Source organism: Microtus pennsylvanicus, chromosome 3 (genome assembly GCF_037038515.1).
Source record: "Microtus pennsylvanicus isolate mMicPen1 chromosome 3, mMicPen1.hap1, whole genome shotgun sequence".
Classification (NCBI taxonomy): Eukaryota; Metazoa; Chordata; class Mammalia; order Rodentia; family Cricetidae; genus Microtus; species Microtus pennsylvanicus.
The window spans coordinates 72,222,537-72,247,380 of NC_134581.1; the positions used below are offsets into that span (position 1 = coordinate 72,222,537).

General features: G+C 48.8%; 1 protein-coding gene across 4 annotated transcripts in view; it reads left to right on the top strand.

Annotated features, from left to right (window-relative positions):
- Positions 1–24,121, top strand: part of Zbtb16 (zinc finger and BTB domain containing 16) — a 186,034-nt gene extending 161,913 nt beyond the window's left edge. For all 4 annotated transcript variants that reach the window (XM_075966010.1, XM_075966011.1, XM_075966012.1 and 1 more), the window contains exons 5-7: positions 11,153–11,323; positions 16,329–16,496; positions 18,548–24,121. In XM_075966010.1, coding sequence (XP_075822125.1) covers positions 11,153–11,323; positions 16,329–16,496; positions 18,548–18,777 — 569 coding nt within the window. In that variant the 3' untranslated portion in view covers positions 18,778–24,121. The remainder of the gene's footprint in view (positions 1–11,152; positions 11,324–16,328; positions 16,497–18,547) is intronic.
- Positions 24,122–24,844: the final 723 nt, after the last annotated feature.

Sequence of the window (24,844 nt, forward strand, 5' to 3'; positions counted from 1 at the left end):
CTTCCTTCCAGGACTGTTGAAGTTGGTCCAGTTTTTCAATCGTGGGCCAATTAGTTTCACAAATGGGGGCCCCCGTGGTGCCAGGGCACATTTGTTCCAGGCCTGCACACTGGCCAGGCCCCATTGTCCTGCTTCCCACCCCCGTGTGGGCCCATTGTCCCCATCTCCAGCAGGCCCTGCTTACTGTTGATTTATATGGGCAGGCGTCCTGCGGGCTCCAGGCTTCCCTGCCACAGCTGGCTGAGGTGCTAAGGCCTTGGACTCCCTGACCTTTGCCCCAGTCCTGCTGTCATTTTGAAAGTTACAGACCAGAGGACTGCATACTTCTCCGGATTTACTTTCCATCCTGATCCCCCTTTCCATACCCCCCTTCCCACTTCCCCTCTGGCTCCCCCCTGCTCTGACTGTAGAGGTTTTAAGTTCATTTTGGAATGTCTGAAAGGGTCCAACAAGTAGCCTGGGAAGCCAAGAGGACAGGGGCCACAGGAGCAGGTGGAGAGAACACAAGAGGCAACCCCTCCTTGCTGAGGCTGCTGCTTCTCTGGACGTGCATTCTGTTCCTCAAGTTCATGAGTTCCGAGTCTTATGTACAATTGGGAGATACAGAGTAATCCACGGGGAACCAAAATGTGTGATGTCATTTTCCCTTGGCACCTTATTTGTCAGGGTCCCTGCACCCCAGGAAAGGGGACTTGGTGTATGTGAAGTGGGCTGACAGCAATGGTCCCATTGTCCCCCTTTATTCTCTCTTATAAACCAACACTCTTCGTGCTTCCCTTACCCCCCCCCGACCCCCAGTTTCTTTTCCACCCTTTTCCTATAGTTCCCTCCCACATTTTCTCCCCCTCTTGGGTAGGTTTGTTGGAGTGATTGACAAAATTAGTAAATCCATTCATGTTACTTTTATTGTGCAGGTCTCAATAAATCCCGAGTGTCCGGGGCACACCTTAATGAGCTAGTGAGCTGACAAATTTGTTTACTGTAGCTGGAGGTGCTGGGTAATGAAATGCGCTTGTGTCTGGGCTCACTGCTAAACAAACACACGGTTTCCGGGAGGGAGGCAGCCGGCTCTGCTAGCTGCCACAGCCTGGCCAAGCAGCCGCATTTCCCAAGAGGCTGACACTGGGGTGTGTGCTTGTGTTTTGAAAAACGCAGCCACTCACCCATCCGCTGCTTAGTTTTAAAACAAATTTCAATCTGTCGTCTGAACCCTTTCCCCTTTTTTGTTATTCATTGAGGAATTCCTATTCCTTTGGCGGTACCAAACCCTAACATCCCTTCTTCCTGTCGTAGACATAATAGAGGGTTAGAGAAATGTAGAGGTATCTCCCAGGGTTCAAAGATTGTAAGAAGAAAAGTAGGAAGAGGGAGGAAGGCCTGGGGGAGACTGAAGATTGACAGGGTCGAAAGGGACAAGAAGACTAGAGGCTAAGGTTTGGGCTTCCTGGGTAGGTTGGAGAAAATATGGCCAGTGGTAAGTGATGTGTAAGATACAGATATCCTTGCTAATTTAGTTTGATGCTAATTTGGCTGGAGGCAACGCTTTTGAGGTGTTACCAAGTGGGCAGTCACAGGCAGAAAGTGGTTGAGTGGGACTTATTGATGCTTCGGTGGCAGATGACGTTACTGAAGGGTCAAGCAGACTGAGAAGTGCTGCAGCTGGGTGAACTGGGTTCTTATGGCAGAGGGTCCTGTCACTCACCATCCAAAGAGAAATCGGAGATGTGAATGGGCAGCTTGTGGTCCTTCCTCCAGTGGAGCAAAGAGAAGTTCAGCAGATGTGAGGGTCTGGGCATTTGTTTCCCTTTTGTCTGCCTCCTGCATCCACACCCCTGGGTCCTTTTCAGTCTCTTAAGATGCAGACAGAACCTCCTGCCTTTGGTGTGAGTCAGCTGTGCTGCCTGTGTCTGTCTCTGGCACTGTGGGTGATGCATCTCTGTATCTTCTTCAACAACAACCTGGAGGCACATACGTGGAAGGAGAAGGCTGGGGGAAGGAAGGTAGAGGTAACGATTTAACTGATGACTCTGGCGTCTCATGAAAGATAATCCCCAGGGGTCAGAGGCAGCGGTAGAACCTCCTAGCAGGGTTAGAAGAAGGGAATGGAGATACAAGTGTTTCCAGTTTAAATGAGGTGGGTTTGTTGTTTTTTTTTTTTTTTTTTTTTTTTTTTTACTTATTCCCAATTTGATATTTGTTCCCATCAGGGGAAGCAGCTGCTCTAGGTAGCAGGAGAGATGGCTCTTCTTTGCTGAGCGGGATTGGACACCAGAAACCCATCTGTGTTCACACACACACACACACACACACACACCCCACTACACTACATGTACACCCCACATGGAACAGTTCTAGCCTGCTTACCAAAAAGAAATGGAAGTATATTTAGCTTCCTCTGCTCCTTTGATTAAGGAACCGCTTGTCTAGGGAGATAATAAGAGCCTTGCTCCAAGAAAGCGTAGCACCTGAGCGCCTTCGCCAGCTGCGTGCCCCTCCGATCATGTGCCTTCCTTTCCATTCAAGAGCTAATTGGCATGGAAATGGCACAGGTGTAAACACACGGCTTTTGTGTCTCCTGACTTCAGACCCTGTCGTCACCTGGACAAGATAAAGGACTGAGACCTGTGCCATCCCTCCTGCCTCCTGTTCCACCCCAGCCTGGCTTCCTCCCAAGTTTTGCTAAAATTATACTTGTTTTTAAATCAGGAACCTAGAAGTTGTGCCTATGTTGTAGTCCAGACTGGTTGTGCTGCTCTTGGGGGACATGGTACGGCTCACTTTCTCCCGTGATAGTGGCTTGGCATAGCGGCATGCTACTGCCTGCAGCATCCTGGGTTCCTCTCAGAGGTCTCTACTCAGATAAAGCCAAGAGTTTCAAATTCTTCAGAAAAGAACTAAAGGAGAGGTCGGTATGAAGCAGAGCTGGAGGCTTTTGAAGAAAGGTTTTAACATAAATTTAAGTCTGAGTGTTAATGGAATGAGACATGCTTCAGGAAAGGGACCTGCTACCCACGTATGGATGTGAGCGTCTCAAGAGGGAATTAACTTAGATGTTTTCATGGGAGCCAGTATATGATTTTGGTGTCTCCTGAGGTTATGTCTCAAAGGGTTGATAACGGCAGTGCCCCACAAATGAGATCACAGGGTGATTTCCGAGGTGCACTGGACAGGATTACAATCTGGTAAGATGAAACCGTTGAGTCATTAAAGCTTCACGAGGGAGTTTGGACATGTCTTTTGCTGGAAATGGAGTTTCTAATTTTGCTTGAGATGCTCTTTGAAAATGCTGGTTTGTAGTTGGGAAAAGAAAAAAAAATGCCATGGCTGGTCATAAACACTTAAGACATGTCACAGAGAAGGAATATTGACACCATTCACAGCAAATGGTGCCGGAATTCTTTCTTTAGATCTGGGTCCTTTGCGAGATCAACAAGAGCTCCCAACCGCAGCACTGTCTTTTCAACCCCTGCGTTAGAACTATTGATTCTTAGCCAGCAAGAGACTTTAGCTAGATACATGAGTTGAGGGGCTCCTGTCTCTTCCTGTGTCCCCTAATTTTCCCCCTCTTTTTTGCCTCAGTAGGATTTATGCACACAGGTCCCAGGTATTTGCCGAGAGCCTACCCATGTTGCCTCAACCCACAATCTAAATTTATCCTTACCATCCCTCTTTCTAGTTCAAATCCCCTTTGGGCAAGTACTTACGGAGTCTAGACTAAGCCACATCTCCTCATTCTCCAGAAATATGGGGGAAGGGGTTGTTGGGTTCTTTTTCTAGTGAATCAATTCTCTTTAAGCCAAGGCTAAGTTTCTAATCTTGGGATTCCCAAGTTGGTAGAAAACAATGCATTTGTGGCATAAACTTGACAGTGTCTGTCAGTTGTCTCGTGGCAACACTAGGAAGCGAATGTTGGAAGCACAGGTTGGTGATGTGGGCTCTCCCTTTGTATGCTGTGAATATATTTTATTACTGTTGCTTAATAAAGAAGCTGCTTTGGCCTATAGCAGGGCAGAATAGAGCTAAATGGGAAAATTAAACTGAATGCAGGGAGAAAGAAGGCAGAGTCAGGCAGATGCCATGTAGCCGCCAAAAAAGGAAGACACTGGAACTTTACCGGTAGGCCACAGCCTCGTAGTGATATATAATTAGTAGAAATGGGTTAGTTTAAGATATAAGAGCTAGCTAGGAATATGCCTGAGCCATTGACAAAATAGTGTTGTAATTAATATAGTTTCTGTGTGATTATAAGGGTCTCGGCGGCTGGAAAATGAAGGCGCAGTCTCTGCTTACAGATTGGTTATGAAGTTTGTGTCTTCAGTGCAGAGGCTCAGGGCCAAGACTGTGTTGCTCAGCTTTCTGTGACTGTATCAAACAACAGGAAACGAACCTGTGGGTCGGAAAGGTTTAGTCCATTTTACAGTTTCGAAAGCTGTTGCTCACGGTCCCTTATTATCCTTGGGCCTGTGATGAGGCAACATACCCTGGCATGGAGCATGAGAAGGACCAGAGCTTTCTCACCTCTGCCTGGACAGGAAGTCAGACAACAGGAAAGATGGAAGTCCACCCCTCACTTTCAAGGGCATTCTGCAGTGACCGGAAGACCTCCTTCTGAGACTTTCCACCTCTGCCCAGGTTGGGCAGTAAGCCTTGGCCCATGTCACAGGACAACATTTCCGATCCAGTCTCTGGCTACAGCAAGGGTAGTAGTTGCCCGCCCCAGGATCATAAAGCTGAGAAAAGCCTCCCTTCCGGACCAGAAGTATAGGGTCTTTGTGCTATTTTACAATATGGTAAGGAGTGACTTCAATGGTCAGAGGTCTTGCTTCTGAGAAGTAAAGCTCAGACAGTGGTGTAGTGTGGCAGACGTGGTAGGGGGCGTCTTAGTGATGAAACCTCATGACCAAAAGTGACTTGGGGAGGAAATGGTTTATTTTACTCACAATTCCATATAATAGCTCATTATCAAAAGCAGGGAGAGGAGGAACTCAAACAGGGCAGGAACCTGATGCAGAGGCCATGGAGGAGCGCTGCTTACTGACTTGCCCTCATGGCTTGTTCAGCCTGCTTTCTTACAGCACCCAGGACCACCAGCCCAGGGGTGGCCCCACCCACAATGAGCTGCCTTTGCCCTCGTATCTATCTCAGTTTAAGAAAATGCTCTACAGTCTTGCCTGCAGTTCTATCTTGTGACACGTTAGTATAAAACTATCCTGCCCAGGGCCCCAGTGAGTTTGGCACCTGTGTGTCACCTGGCATTAGTGGTTGCCATGGAGATACGGTAGGACTGTCTTTTGGTAGTGGCCTTGTTTATAGACTCAGTTCTGAGATCTCACCAACCCAAGCTGTCTATCTCTGTACCATGACCTATTGACCCCCCCTCCCGTGCATGCATCTGTTTTTGTCATCATCCCAAAGTCCCTCAGTATTGTCACCACAGCATACAGTTATCTAGGGCCTACTGGCATGAGCTCTGTGCTGTGTGTTGGGGGAGATAAAGATGACTAGTCTGGTTCCTGCTTTGGCAGCTTAGTCTCATAGGCAGGACCAAACGTCAAAAGTAAATGCAATAAAGGGTTTCATGTGTTGTAACAATGAGTGCTCAGAGGAAGATGGTGTCCTTGGCACCAAGCCTAAAATAGTACAAGTCATCCAAGATACCACTGCTAGGGTCAGCTTCCTAGAAGAGGCAACCCAGAGTCAATAAAGCAACATATGCTTGTCCCTGTGCAGGGCTTCCATGAGTCACCATCCAGGTTGTTCGTGGCACAAGGCGTCCAGCTGAGGAAGAGATGGAGATTAAAATCTAGCTCTCTCTTACTAGCCAACAATGAGATCGGTTGTCCACTCAGAGGGAGGAGATGGGCTTTTCAAGTTTAGAAAAAGGCATCATTTGGGCTGGCATTAGCTCTACAACTAAACCACTCTGTGAAGAGTTCTCAAGTTGGTATCTCATTTGTTGTTCTTAGCAACCACAGCAATATGGAAAAGGATGGGAACCACTCCAATCCAGGGAAGTTAAGGGGCTTGCGTGGGATCCCAAGGTAATGGAAGTGGCAGGACCAGAATCCCTGCTCCTTTTCCCTCTCTCCATCTCACTGCCCGTGACTTCTGAAGACTGTCTCCAGACAGTCAGAGTCTACCTCCTTCCTGATGGGACTACCTCTGCTTCTGATGGTCGCCTCGGTGGAGGGCAGAACTCAGGCATTGCAGAGAGCAGAGTGTGCTAACGCAGCGGGTCCCTTGCCCGGCCACGCATCTCACCGCAGCTAATGAATTGCTAATACAATTTTCTAGATAATTTTATTTCCATAGCCCCACATTTTAATGTGTTTCCAAAAGCTAGCATTTATTTGCTTAATCTCCCAGTGTAATAGAATCGGCCCTGACTCATCATACATGCAAACAATCAGCTAGGCAGAAACGACAGCAAATTGTTTAATAACTCACATCTAGTCTTTAGATTTTTAACTTGCACGCACCAGTAGTTTTTCTTGTGTTTCATTCACTCTTCAACACTTCCCTGGTTTTCTTTTTCTTTCCTTCTTTTTTTGAAGTCCTTTTCTTTGACTGTGAATGTTGGTTTTCAAGCAGAGTGGGGAAAGTAGACACAAACCCTCTAAACCGTCTTCTCGCCCCGAGTCTTGGTTGGTGGTTAAGTGGCCAAGGAGGGAGCTTACTTATGCTTGTGTGAGAGCCTAGGAAGGAGAGAGAGACAGCTGGGGTCATAATAATATTTCATCTTAACCAATAATCATGGAACCTTAAGCCTGTCAATGGTGTGCAGAGCTAGTCATTTGGAATTTTTTCACGGGTGCCGCTTTTCCCAACCAGGCCACAGTTCCAATCAGGGTGCTCTCTTCCTGTCCACAAAACCTTGGGCATCATCTGGTCTTCACCTTTCTGGAACAACACAAAGACTATTAATCTCTCCCTGCTTCCAGCCACTTGGGACCATCCACACCTTTGCCACCTACAGAGGCCCTTGCCCATCAGGCTGTTGGACACTTGTACCTGTCTTCGGGTCTTTTGAGTTGCTGTAACATGTGATTGTAGAGTGGAGGATTCGTATCTAGAAAGAAAATAATGTCTCACAGACCTGAAGGCTGGGCAGTCTGAAATTGTGATCCCAGCATGGCTGGGTTCCCAGGAGGCCCCTCTTCCTAGCTGCAGACTGCAGACTTCTGTGTCCTGTGTTCTGACTGTGTGAAGGGATCCTCTTTATAAGGGCAGTAATAGTGTTGAGGAGGGCACCACTCCTGTAATCAGACTTGGTGAAGCCCCCACCTGCTGATACCCCCACTTAGAGGACAATGATTTTAACATACTCACTTTGGGACTGGGAGAGGGGACACACACATCTAGACCTTTGCTCTGCTCCAGTCCTTCTATGGCCCCGTTTTTGCTTAGGATGGCATCTGGGCTGTCCCTCCTGGCACATCTGGTCCTCTGTGATCTGACCTCCCTGGTTTTGAAGACTTCGCTCCATGCTCTATGCTACCTGCTCTGAAATCCGTCTGTGGTGTTTCCTTAAGCCAGGGACGGGTGCCCCGTTTCCTACCTTGGCTTCTCAGATAACATTCCGTTTCTCAGAGCAAAACTCACAGTCTCCCCTGAGGCTCTCGCGGATTCACCCTGGACTTGTCCATGCTCTGGGTGGTCTTTCTGGACCAGTGCCCTCCACCCCCAGGCCTGGTGCCGAGATTCCCTGCCTCATCCCAGCCTGTTCGTGATCACCAGGGAATGGCATGAGGAGAATGGACACAGGTGGAGATGACCCAGTAGAGCAGCTTCAAAGCATCTTAAGGACAGCAAGGGGACTGAATGCCCCAGGAAACTCAGTCTACTCTGCTAGGTAGCACCTTTTGGGGTATCCTGGGGTACTGTTCATTCACCTCCCATCCTGAAGATAGAAGAACAAGACATTTTGACTGGTAAAAGGCAGGGCTGTTTAGGAAGCCTGCTCCCTCAGGCTGATTTAAGGCAGCTGTTTGAACACCTGGCCTAATTGGGGCTTTCTGTGGGGTAGAGTTCAGGGTAAAGAGGGTGCAGGTGCTTCTTCCTCAGCTTGAAGAAGCTCGGACTGCTGTGCTGTGCGTTAGAATGTGTTGTGGACGGCCTCTGTTTGCTTACCAGGCTTGACAGGGCACTGGGAGACACAGCGTCACTGCTCCCAGTGGCTTGAAGGACTTGTCAGTGCTTGCAGTGGCTTCTGCCCAGGCAAACTGTTTCTTTCAGCGCATTGTCCTCCATAAGATGGGGCTGAAGACTTGAGATCTCTCCCAGAGATCTTACTGACTCCTTCCTGTTGGGTTTGGGTTTGGGAGGCTTCAGAGATCTGTGCCTGTGACCAGCTGTCTGTGCTCCCACCATTGCTGGAGTGCTCCTTGCATGCTTGGTGCTTGCTCTTTATTGCCTTCACTGCATCTCTTCTGGGGGAAGCCAAGACAGACAAGTGTTTCTGGTCCAGAGGTAAGATGGGGTTCAGAGGCGAGGGAGGTGGGTCCGTGGGTAAAGTGGTTGCCGTGTGAGCATGAGGACCTGCATTTGAATGCCCCTCACCCACATAACAGCGAGGCATGGCTGTGTATATCTGTAATCCCAACCCAGGCCCATGGCTCTCTGGCCAGTTAGCCTAGCCAAAACTGCTCAATGAAAGACTCTGTCTTCATGAAGTAAGATAGAGAGCCATAGACGTTGTTCAGTGAGAGATCCTGTCTTGATGAAATAGATGTAGAGCCATCCTGGTGTCAACCTCTGGCCTCCAAACACCACCCCCCACACATACACAAGGTCTGCTTTCCCAAAAGGTACATCGCATACGCGCGTACACACACACACACACACACACACACACACACACACACACGGGACTAGTGCACGCCCACACACTAAAAAATAAAAATAGAGAGTTCAATCTGTGATTTCTGGAATCAAACAGACCAAGACATTTCTAGATTCCCGGTTCTGCCTCTTTCTCACTGTGTGACCTTAGGCAAGCTATTTATTTTTATTTTTTTTAAAGATTTATTTATTTATTATGTACACAGTGTTCAGCCTCCATGTATGCCTGCAGGCCAGAAGAGGGCGCCAGATCTCATTATAGATGGCTGTGAACCACCATGTGGGTTGCTGGGAATTAAACTCAGGACCTCTGGAAGAGCAGTCAGTGCTCTTAACCTCTGAGCCATCTCTCCAGCCCCTAGGCAAGCTATTTAGTCTCTGTCTTTCTCTTCGTGAGAAGGTGGCTTTGAACGCTCGCCCTGTAGGGATGAACGCGTTAAATGAGATGGTAGCACAAATAAAGCACCCAGCTAAGATGGCCTTTATTAGCTCTCCATCCATCCTGCTCGCAGAGATATGGAGGACATCTTCTTCCCCCACGCAGCCCTCCTAGTTATTGGGAGATAACTGGATATCTGCATGGCTGCAGATACCTAGACTTCAGTGTCTGCAAAGAGAGCGCACATGGGTAATAGTGAGAAGAGAGAGGATGGTGGGCCAGTGGTGACCCCTGCCTTTTATTGCAAACTGAGCCATGTATGGTCCTGAGGAGGCAAGAACCAGCCCTCCAGCTTGCTGTCACCATTTCCAATCAGAGAGGCAGCAAGGCTCTTCATTGTCCCCTCCCTTCCTCTCTCGCCTGCCCCTGGAAGCTTCCTCATATCACCCCGAAGAGCCCATGACTTTCAGGAGCCCAAGTGCTCTGTCCCTCCCTCCATTTTGGACTAGACTGACAGACCTGACCACCTTTTCTGTTTATGTCCCTCACACAAGGGACAGCATTGTGGGACTGAGCTCAGGCAATGCTGCCTGGACATGGGCAGAGAGACAGGCAGATGGGCTTGTGTCAGGACTAATGTCTTGGGGAGATAAAGTCCAAAATGGCAGACAAGGAGCTATGAACTGAGACTCAGCTGGAAGGCTATGGATCGGTGTGGCATCGGAAAAGGGTTGATGAACAGGAAATAGCAATCCACCTTTGTGGGGTTGAGTGGGGCACCTGGTCTGCTGGGCCAGCCAACCAAATGGCAGGGCAGAACGAATATCTCCTGTGAGTCACTAGGTTGAAATCCTTCGGCCACTTCCCATTGGTGAAACCTGGAGCTTGTGGCATGACTGGTTGGGCTGCATGATCTGGCTCTCAGCTCCTCTCAGCCCCCTTCTCACCCTTCTTCCTGCTTCCACGGTTAGGACTGGTCATCCTACCCCACTTGGTTTTGCCACCCCTGAGTGTTTACAGACTCCATCCGTCCTCTTGAATGTTCTCTTGAACACTGTGTACTGGGTGGTATTGAAATTAGAGTAGGTCCCAGTATGAGTTTCCATCCTTCCATTTCCAGAACCTCAAAGAAAGCCTTCCTTGTGGAAAGTATCACGATAGTATTTGTGGAATGAAGTGGCTGTCAGGATTCCTGATTTGCAAAATGGGAAAGTGGTTATCAGAGTGTCTGCCAGGCATGGCGGCACACACCTTTAATCCCAGCACTCGGGAGGCAGAGGCAGGAGGATCTGAGTCTGAGGTCAGCCTGGTCTACAGAGCGAGATCCAGGACATCCAGGGCTACACAGAGAAGCCTTGTCTTAAAAACAAAGGAAATAAGGAAGGGAGGGAGGGAAGATGAAAAGAAAAGGACAGAACAGAGAATGCGGTCTCCAGCTAAGCTCAGGAAATGAATGAATGAATCCCAGCTATGAACTCCATGGAGATTGGCGTGAGTTGGTCTCCTGTGCTTCCCTCCTCTCCTCGTGGGGCTTGTGGTTTCAAGAGAGTTATATTAACAACAGTGGTTAGTCCATAGGATCCAGGTCATTGTTGGCTTTCACAGGTTCTACCCATCTTCCCACCGTTGCCTCAAACTCTGTAAATTCCCTGTGATTATAGGCCCCCAGCCACCCACTTTCTCCTGGACTGGACTCAAAACACTTGCAGAAATGCATTTGACTGTTCCTGTGATTTTATGCCTTTCTCCACTAATCTTTAGGTCTCATGGAGACTGGACACCACTTAGCTTACATTCAGGGTGCCCAGTCCACATTGCACGGCCTGGGCTGCCCCTGAGTTTGACCTTATATGTGTGGGGAGGGGGATAGGATTTCTAGTCTGGCCTTGAATCTCCGTCTTGCTGACTCTCTCCCGCTGCTGTCTCCCACAGGCACGGACATGGCTGTTTTCTGTCTCCTGTGTGGGAAGCGCTTCCAGGCCCAGAGCGCGCTCCAGCAGCACATGGAGGTCCACGCGGGCGTGCGCAGCTATATCTGCAGCGAGTGCAACCGCACCTTTCCCAGCCACACAGCTCTCAAGCGCCACCTTCGCTCACACACAGGTAGGCTTGTCCCAGGGGGTGTGTGGGGACATTTCCGGACCTTATATCTGGGCTTAACCTCCAAAAATATATGGTGTGTGTTGGGGAGGGTGGTTCTCAGCCTTTCTTTGCTTGAAGTTGTACATAGAAGAGCTCCTATAGAGTGTTTAAATGTTCACAGTTCTCCCAATCGACCACCCACCGCACACCTGTTTCCAGTCTTTCCATACACAGCGCAGAACATAGTCATTAAAAAAAAAAAACCCACCATACTCTTGAGTTCTACTCTCAGAAACTTTGGTCCTGGGTGGGCTCTAGATCGCAACACCACTAATAAGGATTCCTAAGGGCTTCTGATGCGGGTGGGGGGGAGGGGTGTACTAAAGTGCATTTTGAGAATAACTGACCTAACCCGATTACAATCCCACCACTTGCCCAATCCATCCAAGAATAGCACGGAAGTCAGCTCAGGGCTCCAGAGGGCACACTGAAGAACTCATCCTGCCTTTACCACAGAGACAGGAGGCTTCTGCCTTGGCCTTAATGCGGTCTAGGGAAGACAATGAGAGCATTTGAGCAGTGAGCCATGAGATAGCCCCGCTTGGCCAGTTCACACGATGGCGTGAAGGATGGGGTATGTGTGAGTCAAGGAGGCAGGACTACTTGCCTAAGTCCTGGCCTATCCCTGCCACTACCCTCTAGCTTTAGGGGACAGGACACCCAGTGTCAGAGGGCGTTGAAGGAACCCTTGGTCTTTTCCTCGCAGAGGAATCAATGACTTAATTCCTTTCTCTGCCCTAAAGCAAAATGAGATCATCTCTTACTGTCCCTTGGTGAAAGAATGCCAGTTTCTGAACTGTATGTCTCTGTGTGTGTATGTTACTGATCTGTTTTTTTTTGGGGGGGGGGGGAGCTGGGATTAAATCTCTAAGGGTGTAGCAGGGTGCATACGCAGGCCTGCTAGAGGAGGCGTAAATGTCCTGCATGCTTCATAGAGGGCCAGAAGAATTTCTCATTCTTCCGAGCCTCTTCATAATTCACGGATGGAATATGTGTCCTTACAGGGGTGGCAGGCTCTGATAAGTAAGGAAGTTTTACTCTCTGGCTGAGCTGGACTGTCTTGCCAGTTGTAGGCATTCTCACCAAGAAACCTGATTTGGCTCTGAGTTCTGGATCCCATCCTAGTCAGAGGAGCACAATGCCGTATCATTACCAAATGTGAATGGCTCACCAGATGCTTAGGACTGCCGAAGGCTGCTCAGTAGAAAGGAGGAGATCTTAGCAGCCAAGGTCCAGCAAAGAGAAAGGGATATGTGCTCAAGGACCTTCTCTACAGTGTCCGCAGAAGGATCTCCCAGTAAGATGTAGACACCATCTGCCAATGTCTCCCTCAATCTCCCTCAATAGGTCCCCAAGTTCAGTCTTCTGGAAGATGGTTAGCCTCCATTAGCCACTTCCAGGGATGCCACTGGGCCAAGTCCCTTGACTTCACGTGCCACAATGATTCGGGCCCTACTGAGTCCACCCAGTATGTAACTTACGTTGCCCATGCCACCTTCTCAGAGTTCAGTTAGCCCATGTCAGCCCTGCTCTACCCTATCAGCCATGCTTCAGATCCCCAGCAAGGACAGGGTTTGGGAGAAACCCTTGCTTATTCTAGAAACACAGACGTGTGTGCCCTTTGCACACGCACATTCAGGCACCCATTGATTTTCACACCAGCTCGGCACAGGCTCTGCACACCCCCGACACAATGCCTCATTAATATTCTGTTATTCTTGGCCCATTTGCTGCTGGGGCCGGTGTTTAGCATCAGCAGCTGTGTTTGGTGCGTTAGTCCAGCCGTGCTCTTGGCATTGATGGATCCTTGATTCACATGGCTCATCATATAATAAACTCTCAGCTGCACTGAAGGGAGGGGCCAAGAGGAAGGGCTCTGCGGAGCGCAGGGGCTGGGACGGGGGTGGGAAGGATGACACTGGGCTTGGCCGGAGCAGAGAAAGCCACTAGGTAATGGCAAACTGGGGAAGAAGGAGGGTCACAGGTGCCTTGGGCAGGCCAGAGGGGCTCTAATTAGTCTCGTTTGTCCTGCACTTAATGTCAAGCTCATTAACACGTCTACAGAGTTAATCAACATACCACAAATTGGATTTTGACTTCTGTCGCCAGTTCTATGTACATTATGGCTAGCCTGGCCTGACGCGATTAGTTCTCAGGGTGAGGGCTGTAGGCTCGGTGGTCACTGAGCTGTGAAACCCGGGTGGGGTGAGGGTGGGTATGTGTCTTTGGTGACTTAGTGACTTGTCATTTTTTTTCCTCCCTCTCATTCCCTGAATGCTTTTTATTCTTTCCCTGGGAAGACTCAAGAGAGTTCCTATTTAAACTCATTTAACATGTGATCCACTTCATAATTAAATTCATAAAAATCTGATCAAACAAGCCCCTCTCCTGTTTGTTAAACTCTTAGGGCCCCCCTCTGGAAGCAAGAAGCACACACAGGCAGTCAGCCAGCCCTCCCTCACTGATGCCCCCTCTTCCTGTGCGGAGGCTTGAGGGGGAGGCTGGGTGACTGCCGATGTACGTTTTAATTACCGGCTTCAGCTGAAGTCTCATGTGGCCCTTGCTTTATTTATTTATTTATATCTTAATGAGGATACTGAATCTTTGATTAAAGTCGTAATCGTTGCCGATTCAGGAAGGAGGGGGAGCTGGATGTCAGACCAGACAGGGCCACGTGTGTAGACAGAGAGAGAGAGAGAGAGAGAGAGAGAGAGAGAGAGAGAGACAGAGAGAGAGAGAGAGACAGAGAGAGAGAGACAGAGAGAGAGAGACAGAGACAGAGAGAGAGACAGAGAGAGAGACAGAGAGAGAGACAGAGAGAGAGACAGAGAGAGAGACAGAGAGACAGAGTCAGTCTCATGCATAAACTTCCCCTACTATGGTAGACCCATAGCCAATTAGTACCTGTGTTATTGAAGGCTAGCTTCTTCTTGGGCTTTGACAGGACTGGGAACTGTTCCTTGGTATTGGTAGTGAGAGACAAGGGTTAGTTTCCCCAGTCCAAATTCCAGGACTCAGTCCATCTCTAGATCACTGGCCAGCCAGGCCCCTGGGCCAGGACACTGCCCCTTAGATGGTGAGGATAGAGATGGTTCTTTGTGCTTCTTTGATGGAGACCCACCCACCCCCATGCCCTCGGTGTTTCTTGTACATCTTTCACCCTCTGAGAGAGTCGGCCAATGAACAGGCCCCAGCAACCACTCCCTAGAGTCCCAGAAACTGTTCCGAGTCATCAGAGGAGGTAAGCATTTATGTAGGTGCAGGGGCCTGCATTCGGGAAGTAGGATGTTTGGTTATCAGCCCACGGAAGGGAGAAGGCAGAGAGAGTAAAATACCCTTTTAAAGAGGAAGTGAAGGCACAGGCCTGTGAGTCTATAAGGAGAAGGGCAATTTATGCCCAGGCACGAGCACAGTTTGACATGGGGATAATGAAAAAACGTAGGTCATTGTGGATGACTTAAGCCTTCAGCGGCTGAAGAGAATGTATGAAATGCAGAGGACATTACACGGTTGGCAGCCCCGCACATCTGCAGAGGAACAAGTGAAATACAGTGGGCCATTCTTTACCATAAACTGTGGTTGTTGGAGATGCAGCCCAGAGAGATTGTAATTACAGTGACAAGACGAATCAGCGATATTTAAATATTCATGAACGAAGTCTGGGGTGATCCATCTATCTTTATTGTCTGCGCCTTCACTCCTGTAATAAAATAAGTAGCACATGTCCTCACCTTTCATCCCCCAAGCTTGACACCTCGGTTACAAAAATGCAAGGTGGTTAACCCCACACCCCTCCTCCCCCCAGTCCACAGAGATTGAAGAGTAGAGTGTCCCACGGAGAGAATGGTAAGTTAATGGGCATAATTCTAGACTCAGGAAGGGCTGTTCTTCCCAGCCCAGTACCCAGAATTCTCCAAGAGTTGTTTCTGAGTTATTTCTGGGCAAGCACTGAGGGGATAAGAGTGGACAAGGCTTCTTGGTGGCCCCGTTAGTCAGTACAGTACAATGTGTCATTTAGCCATGTGGTAAGTGACCAGTGTCCAGACCCTGGGATGAGACCATAGCCTGAGTTCCAGTCTAGCTACTTCTAGCTAGGTGACCTTGGGACAGTGGTTAAATATCTCTAAGCAAGCAACCCTCTATCCCCCCTTCTTTGTGAGATAAGTGTATTTTTCATCAGATAGTTTCCATGACCACGTGACATGATCTCCGTGAGGTCCTCAGCATAGCGGTAAGAATACGGCAAATATGGGCCATTTAAATGGGAAAGAATTCTTTAAAAAAATTTTTAAAAATTGTATTATTCTTCTATGAATAAAGGACTAAAAGCATTTAATATTCTTTTCTTTGGAGACAGAGAAGGCAGAGTAGCTTAGTCTGCGTGGAGAACTGAAGGGGAGCATCCAAATGGCGGTGATGGATGAGCTGGACTCTGAAGAACGGCTAGGGGTTCACCAGGGAAAGATGTGGAAACGAGGCAGCAGGAATAGCGGTTAACTGGTGGAGTAGGAGAAGGAGCAGATGACATTTGGGGAACAGGAGAAGTTCTCTGAGTTGGAGGGATCGTTTTGAGGGTGGGGAAGCTGGCTGGAGCGGCCCTTGGCTCTGAGCTGGAGGAAAGGGAGAAGAAACCCGAAGTGTGAGTAAAGTCTGAAAGCCCGGCTCCGGCTCCTGCTCCTGCTCGGGCTCCATTCCACCCTCACGGGACCCTGCTTTCTGAGGGTTGCAGCTCAGCCAGGCAGGTTTTCTTTTCCTGAGACTGGCTGTTATCCCACAAACGACTGTGGGGTCAAGTAAAATCCGGGTGTGAACACAGGAACCGCTCACTGTTCATGCGATGGGGACTAGCCAAATCACCTTTGAAGGTAGTGAGCACAGGCAATCTCAGGACAATGAGTGTACCCTGCTGTCCCTGAAACAGAGGCAGGAGGAAGCAAGGATCTGAGTCAGCCCCTTGTCCTCACAGGTGACCACCCATACGAGTGTGAGTTCTGTGGCAGCTGCTTCCGGGATGAGAGCACACTCAAGAGCCACAAGCGCATCCACACCGGGGAGAAGCCCTATGAGTGCAATGGCTGCGGCAAGAAATTCAGCCTCAAGCACCAGTTGGAAACGCACTACAGGGTTCACACAGGTACTGAGGGCCAGGAATGGGCCCCAGGCTGGCTCTGGGACCTAGGTGGTGACTGGAAGTGGGTGGTTTTGAGAGAAGAAGCTGGGGTAAACATGGTTCAGGGTTCAACCAGAGAGAAAAGGGATAATACAGAGATGGGAGTGAAGGCGCACAATGGTTTAAGAGTGCTTCCTGTTTTTCCAGAGGACCAGAGTTTGGTTTCCAGAACCCTCTGCTTGCCTCAGAGGGCACCACATTCATGTGCACACATGCACACAGGCACACAAATAAAAAATATTGTTTTTTAAAAAAGAGAGATAATATCGTGGTCTGGGTACCAGGACCCTCCTCTCAAGGCCAAGGCAGGCATTACTAATCAGGCGTAGCAGATAAGAGTAATCAATTGCAGCACGTGTCTCATGGGCATGGGCAGTTCCCTGAAGTAATCACACCAAAAAGTCGTCCAGGAGTGCTAGGCAATATGATGCTTATTCCAGATCCTAAATTAAGATTAAGTTGGCCAGATTAGTGAAAAGTGAAATTTGAGTGGTTTCATTTTATTCCATTCATGATTGGAGGCAGAATTAGAGGGCATTAAGTTATGATAAGGGTCAGAAATTGTGACATTGGTTCTGGTCTGTTCTAAAAAGAAAGGATCCCATGTCTCTAACAGGAGAATCTCCCTTTCCACATAGAATAAATGTGAACTTCATTTCCACTGGAGTCTCAGGACAGACAGACAGACAGGGTTTAGAGTTGGAGGCAGCTAGAGCTGGCATCTGCTTAACTGGAAAACCTATTTCTTCCCCATTTCAAGTTCAATGACATCACCTTGGTTGCTTAAAAGGGGCCCCAGTGGGAGTATTGACCGCATAGCAATAGAGCTATGTGTCTTTGGAGAGCTGCCTGTTAAATACCCACCCCCTGCAGTCTGCCAGCTGAGGGGAGGTAGCATTTCCTGTGAGGCTGAGGGTGCAACAGAGAAAGGAAGATGCCCTTCCTGAGCAGTGGGGACAGCACCCAGTCCAGAGGAGGGCATGGTGACCTCAGCTAGCTTAAGGGAGGGCATAGGTTGGGGAGGGGTGGGCAACCAGCAGAAGGCAGAGCTGTTCTCAGGACTTTGTCTTCTCTCCTGAGCTCTGTTTTTCTTGCCCCTAGCTCAAAGCCACAGGAGGGGAGGGGATGTTCATTGCTGACAACATCTGTAACCCAGGGAATATCCCAGAGTCCCGGGGTTTCCTCAGTCCCTTGTTGTGGGATGTGACCTAGTGGGCAGATCATTAAATGCATTGGCAGTGACTATTGTAAATAGCTGGTCGATAGTTAGATCACTTCGGCTGTTCATTACTTCATTATTTGCCGGGGCCTCAGCACGGAGGAGTATCGATGGCTAGATGGCTGACCAGTTAATTACTGTATTGAAACAAGGTTCCCTTACATCTCTGCTCAGCTCCAGGGCACTCTAGTGGAAGGGAGATCTGGAAAGCAGACTAGGGTGTTATTGTACACTCCTAGGGTCTCTGTAGAGCCACCCCCGCCCCCAGCCCTAGAATGGGAGGTAAAGTCTAGGAGAGGGCTTTAGTTAGAGCCTTAGTGGGTAGATGGCTCCAGGTGGGATGTGTTTGAAGGACTGGGCTCCTTGATTGCCCCTGCCCCTTCCCCTCCTTACTATCTGTAGCTCTAAAAGGACTCCACCCACTTCCCTGTTTCCTATGGATGAGCTTTGCTATGAAGAAGCATCCCGAAGGACTTCAGAGACTTTCTACCTCCTTTCTCAGTCCACGTTTCCTTAATTAGAAGAGAAATTCCCTGCCTAAAGATAATGTGATAAGGGGCCAGAGCTCCATAGATCATTTCTAGCCGCCAGTTACTAGCCACGTTAGCCAATAACCATACTATATAACCCTATAACCGTACCATTAGCCCTGTGTGATCAATGGCTACCATGTTGGATGGGAAGTTCTGTTGGAGACTACAAGGCTGGAAGGATGGACATTCTCCAGCAAGCCTAAGGTTGACCCATGGCCCTCTCGGTCCTCACATTCCCCTGTCCTGCCTTGTCTCCTCCACAGGTGAGAAGCCCTTCGAATGCAAACTCTGCCACCAGCGCTCCCGAGACTACTCGGCCATGATCAAGCACCTGAGAACGCACAATGGCGCCTCGCCCTACCAGTGCACCATCTGCACGGAGTACTGCCCCAGCCTCTCCTCCATGCAGAAGCACATGAAAGGCCACAAGCCGGAGGAGATCCCCCCCGACTGGAGGATAGAGAAGACGTACCTCTACCTGTGTTATGTGTGAAGCAGGGACCCCCCCACATAAGATAGAGCAATGGTGGGAGCCCGCAAAGATGAGCTAGAGCAAGATAAAGTGGAAAGACTGTTCAGAGAAAAGAGGGGGGAATAGAAAAGGAAAAGAGAGAGAGAGAGAGAGAAGGAGAAAGAAACTAAGTAGTTACTTGGCCTTGGATTCCTTCTGGGATTCTAGGCCATCTGGCTGTCATACCGCTGCCCCTTCCTTGGGGTTTCTACCCAACTTGGTTCTGTTGGGTGGGTGGGGTGGTTTTGCTCATTCACACAGTGGCATATTTTTCTCCTCTCCGCAACCTAGACCTTCCTTTTTTGTCCAGAAATGGAGCCCAAAAAGCAAGTGCGAGGTCCTTGGGTCAGAGCCACTGTCTCTGCCCTCACTCCTTCCTTCCCCTCCTTGGAAGAGGACAGGAAGGGAGCAGAGAGGGCCACTCGAGGCTGTGAGAGGTGGTGTCTCTGGTTGACTGCCGCTCAGAGTGGTGGCTCTGGAAGACTGGGGGCAGACTGGGAAGAGAAAGGGCTTCCTGCTCTGCCCAGCCCTGCCTGCTGCCCCTCGTGGTCTTCGAGAGCCCCATGGCTCGCCTCACCCTTCAGCTCCTTGCACCTGCTTGATGGCTGTCCTCTGGTCACAAGGGGCTCACTCCCTGTGTGGATCTGGACTGTGTCTTCCTTAGGTCCCTCCTGGGGAATACTGTGTCAGATTCCAAAACCCCTTCCTTCTTTCCCTTAGCTTTCAGAGAACACAGAACAAAATAAATCCGCACTGAACCCCAGCCAAACCCCCTCATGTGCAAGATCCCTGCTGACCTGCTTTCTGCTTGCAAAAAGGAAACAAAACAAAAACCAACTAAATATATTCCATCCCACCATCCAAACAAGCACACATCACCACAACCCCACTTGGGCCCCTAGGGGAAGGAATGCCATCATCCTATTGAAAAGTCCCATTGCCAGGAGAAGGAGTGGATACTCTCCTGCAGGTGAACTTTACCTGCCGGAGGGAGGGGAATGGATGTCCTGACAGAGCATGGTGGGAGGACTAGCCACCGGGGGCGCAGGGTGGAGGGGAGTTGCTATCACAGTGAGGATCTTTTAACCCCAGATCTGGAAATTAGCACTGAATTCCTGGCTCGGGTCCTCGCAGTCTCCAGGGAGCAGGGAGGAGGAGCCGAATGCGCTTTGGCCTCTTGTTACTTTTGCTTTTAGCACATTGTACTTGAATTACCTCAGTTTTTATTTTTTGTGACCTCATGAGCTTTTTAACCCCCTATCTCTTTTTCCCCCCTTTGGTTGGGTGGGGAGGGTTGTTGGAGGAATGGGGAGAGTGTGTCTTTCTGTTCCAGCAGAAGTTAATAGTTGGCTTTGAATCTGATCTGGTAGAAAACCTCCCCTTCTCTGGTGGGAAGCTGTCAGAAAAAGTGGACCACTCAGGATCTGAATGGAAGGCCAGGGGGAGCTGAGGAGGTGGTGGGAATGGAGAAAATGACAATTGGGTGGATTCTCAGGGCCCCTGTAGGGTCACGTATGGGTCATTCCCGTACCGTCCAAGGCTCAGACTATCAGTGCCCAGCTTTAGGTCAGCCTGAAACACTTTAGAGGAAAGCCCCACTGGTTGTAGAATTATCAGGGCTGTTCAGGCTTGGTGGGGCAGAGGGTGGGCTGTTATTAAGATCTATACAACCACACAGTCCCCTTCTTGTGCTGTTACCACTGCCAAAATTGGTATATTTTCATGGCTGGTATGTATGTGAGGAGCGGACCAGCCTGGTTTTTGTTTTTTGTTTGTTTGGGTTTTTTTTTGTGTGTGGGGGGGTTGCTGGGTGGGGGATTGTTTTTCTAAAAGCTACCTCTTCTGTTTGTCCAGTCTTTCGTTCCTTCTGCAGTTCAGCCTCCTCCCACCCTCCAGCCTCCCCACCCTGAATTTTGGAAAGCACATTTGCAGTAATACCTTTTGCTTTGGGATGAGCCCTCCCTTTTATTTCATGCTTACATATAACTGTTGCTTTCCTCCTCCTCCTCCTCCTCCTCCTCTTCCTCCTCCTCCTCTTCCTCTTCCTCCTCATCTTTCTCTGAGACAGTCATAGCTGTGTTTTGATCTTAGGGTTTAAAAAGTGGTTTAGGGAAGCCGTTGGCAGGGGCAAAGGCCCATGAAGAATAGCAGAAGGTCCGAGGGATGGGCGCTGCTGTAATCACTCCCTCTGTCCCTCGGCCAAGCCCCTGTCCCTCCCATCTTCCCCTTCAATCTCATCTGCCATATCTGAAGGCCTTAAAAAGTGTGTGTTGGGAGGATGTGGTTTGCGGGTGCTTGCCCCTCCAGTGTGAAGTAGGGATGGCAAAGTACAGGGGGCGCTATTTCAGAACTATAGTTAGTAATGACTTAGTGCTTTGGGGAGGCAAAAAGTTTAAACTTGAAACATGTGACCAGAACCGTTGTCATGTTTATAATGTGAAAAGAGAATCTTTCTAGGGAAGAGCCATCTGTAAAAATCCTTCTGCACTGTGGCTTCCTCCCCCAGACCAGGGGGGTAAAGTGGGAGCTGCTGACCTTTGGGGGCTCTGTAAATCTCAGAAAACAGTATTTTTAGCAGTAAGATGTCATTCAAAATTGGTGGCGGGTGGAGGGGGGGATAGCCAACTGTTCCATAGAACTGACTGGTCCCTTGCTTCCCAGCCCTTCCCACTCAGCCTGCCCCTCCCACCCCTCCTTCTGCCCAATCATAAAAGTTTGAGACAGTTGAGCAGATCTTTGCAAACTGTAATATTTTTGTAGTATTTGTTAGCTCCTTCTTCAGTTCTGCAGGACCTTCCTCTTTCCTTTTGTAATGTGAATAGGAAAAAAGATTTAAAAAGAGAAAAAGTTAAAAAAAAAAGTTCACCACCATCAATAGCAAAATATCCCTTTGTACGTATGTGCATGTGTATGTGTGTGTATGTGCTTGTGTTGTGTGTGTGTGTGTGCGTGCTTGTGTCGTGTCCTGTGTCTGTGTGTGCGCGCGCATGCGCGACTGGAGGTGAATCCCTGCTGCGTTGTCTGTGCTGCTGTCTCAGTGTTGGATGGTACTCACTCAGCACCTACCTGCCCTGTCTGTCCCTGAGGATTCTGGGAATCCTAGTGGAGGCAGGGACAGCTTAGAAAGGACACTTTCCTTGTTTCCCTTGCAGCCCGAACCCCAAGATGTTCCAGCATGCCTCTCCTCCAGCTCCCACTCACAGAGAGGAAACAGTTTTCAGGTTACCAGGGCCTTTTCTGCTGGGCTTGATGGCCACTGGGCAGGTAGGGGGCTGTTGGGAAGCTTTCTGGAGCCCCCACCATTGGGGAAACTAGAAGGATGGCAGCACTTTCCTTCCCAGGGAAGCTGGAATTGTATTTATTCCACTCCTCTTTGAGACTTCTGGTTTGTCATTCTCTGCCTTTGGTAGTATTCTTACTGAACCCCAATACTGCCTTATCTGGCTCTGTGACCTTCTCCTGCCTAGCAAATCCAAGCTGCTCACTGGTCCCTCCCCTTGCTCAGCTTCTACGAATGAATCCTTAATGCGTTTGGTGACCTTGATTCTTCCCTAGGTGTTCCTCCCCTCCTCACTCCTTTACGCATTTAAAGCATTAGAATCCTATGTGTATATGGGATAGACAAATATATATATATATATATAGAAAGAGAGAGATATAGCAAGAGAGATATAAAATAGAAAAATGACATTGCTGCTCGGCTGCTTTACATGAAGAAGAGGAAGGCAGATCTGGGTGCAGGGGTGGGTCGAAAGGCTGGGGGAACCCAGTGATTCAGTACAATCCAGGGATGCTACACGGGCTTATTTAAATCTTTGTGCCTGAACAGTTTTTTCATGTTTAGAAAAGAAAAAAAAATTGCTGCAAATTTTTACAAGTGTATGGTACGCTTCCAGATGCAATGGGTGCGACCGGGTGAGAGGGCCAGGGCCCTTTGTTAGAGGGGAGCAAGCAGGAAGCACTTTTGGTCTTGGGCCATTGGTGGGGGGGAGTAGAATGGGTAGACTTTCGGCCAATCCCCTGGCAAGCCAGACTAGGGTGGACACTGGGGACACTGATACGTGAGACAGATGCATAAAGAGCTGGGGTTCTGTTGGTTTATTTTTCCTTCTGCTTGTTTTGCCACCCCCTTCCATCCGGTCTCCTCCTCTCCTGGAACTTCCGGCTTGGCTCCTGTGGCTGCAACTTATCTGGAGATGCCCGTAGGAGGACTAACAGCAGAACTCATGAGTGGAGGGGGGGGAAAGAGATGCCCAAAAGAAGGGTGCAGGGCAAACAGAATAGATGACATCAGGGGAAAGGATGAGGAGAAAGGAGTAAAAGCCCCAGCAAGCCTGCCTGCCTGCCAGCAGCTCTGAGTCCTCGGCTCCTGGGTGGCCCACTTTGCAGACAGGGTCCCTCCTCCCCGTGTGTATCATAGTGTTTGTTCACATAGTGTTATGCATGCATCCTTGTAAGGTGAAGAACCATCATGATGCACCATGCCATCGCCCTATATATAAAGATAAATATATATAAATATATGTATGTAAGTTATAGCACTGAGGGCCCTGCGGCCCTGCTGGACCAAGCAAAACTAAGCCTTTTGGTTTGGGTGTTATGTTTTGTTCCTTTTTTTTTTTTTTTTGCTTGTCTGATGTAAGAGCACAAGTGCCAGTCCAATTGCTTTGTATCACAAAATAGTGTTTTTTAATTCATCAATGTTCTAGTTAATGTCTACCTCAGCACCTCCTCTTAGCCTAATTCTAGGAGGTTGCCCAATTTTGTTTCTTCAGCTTTCTTGGTTCTTTTTGTTGTTGTACAAATCAATCTCCCCACCCTGGTCTCTTCCTCCTTCTTCCTCTCCTCACTCTCCCAATCCTCGTCTCTCTCCTCACCCACCCTCTTTTTCCCTCAGGTCCTCCTCCCTCCTGTCAGTCCCATCTCTCCCTCCCCTTGCCTCACTTTCCCCCAGTCCAGATTGCCAGTTCTTTCTGTCCACTCGAAGTACGCTCCCCCCGATTGCCGCTTATCCACACCTGCCTTCGTTTCGTGTAGATTGATGCGTTTCTTTGTAACTTCAGTGTTTCTGACAAGATTTAAAAAAAAAAATAAGGAAAAAGACGACTTTCCTGCTGCAGGTTTTTTTCTTCATGTGTCACTAAGTGAAGTTTGTGCCTTCTATAGCAAAGAGAATATTTTTTACATCCTACTAACAGTAGATTTTTTTGTAGTGAACATTTTTTGTATTTTTATTTATAAGTCTCATAAGAAAAATAGCGATGTTCAGTTGTATACCTTGAATCTGCAGTTAGAAGAGAATAAAGTTAATTCAGTTGTCTCTGGCTCCAAGTGTCCTTTTAAAAAAATGTGCCTTTTTTTTTCTGTCTTGGGTGGGAACACAGCTGGGATTTCTGCCTGGTGATGAAGAGGAAGTTATGTGTTAACATTAAGTCTCAATTTCTCTTGCATTCTTATGATTTGGCATGTCTATGCATGCATGTGGATATGGGTACCCACACGGACACCTGCTATGATGCACAGTTCTCTCCATCCGGGATCACACTCAAATCCTCGAGTGGCAAGTTCCGTTGACAGTAAGCCAGCTCAGCAATCACACATTCAGCCTTAATTACATACGCTTTTATGCTACGTGTGTAAGTCACATATCCAGGGATGTAACACAGGCGATCAGGCCTGGCAGCAAGTGTCTCTACCTACGGCGCCATTTTACTGGTCCCCATTCTTGCCTTAAAATCTTTTTTTTGTTACATTTTATTTATTGTGGGTCTGTATGTACAAATGCCAAGCACATGCATAGAGGTCAGAAGACAACTCTAAAATAGTTGAAGAACTATTTTATTTTGTGTATGAGTGTTTTGTCTGTATGTATGTGCACCATATGTGTGCCTGGTACCTTCTGAGGGGAGAAGAGGACCTCGGATCCCCTGATACCAAGGTTAGAAATGGTTGTGAGCCATCGTGTGGGTGCTGAAAATCAAACCTGAGTCTTCAGCAAGAGCAACAAGTGCTCTTAACCACTTAGCCATCTATCCCAGAATGCAACTTT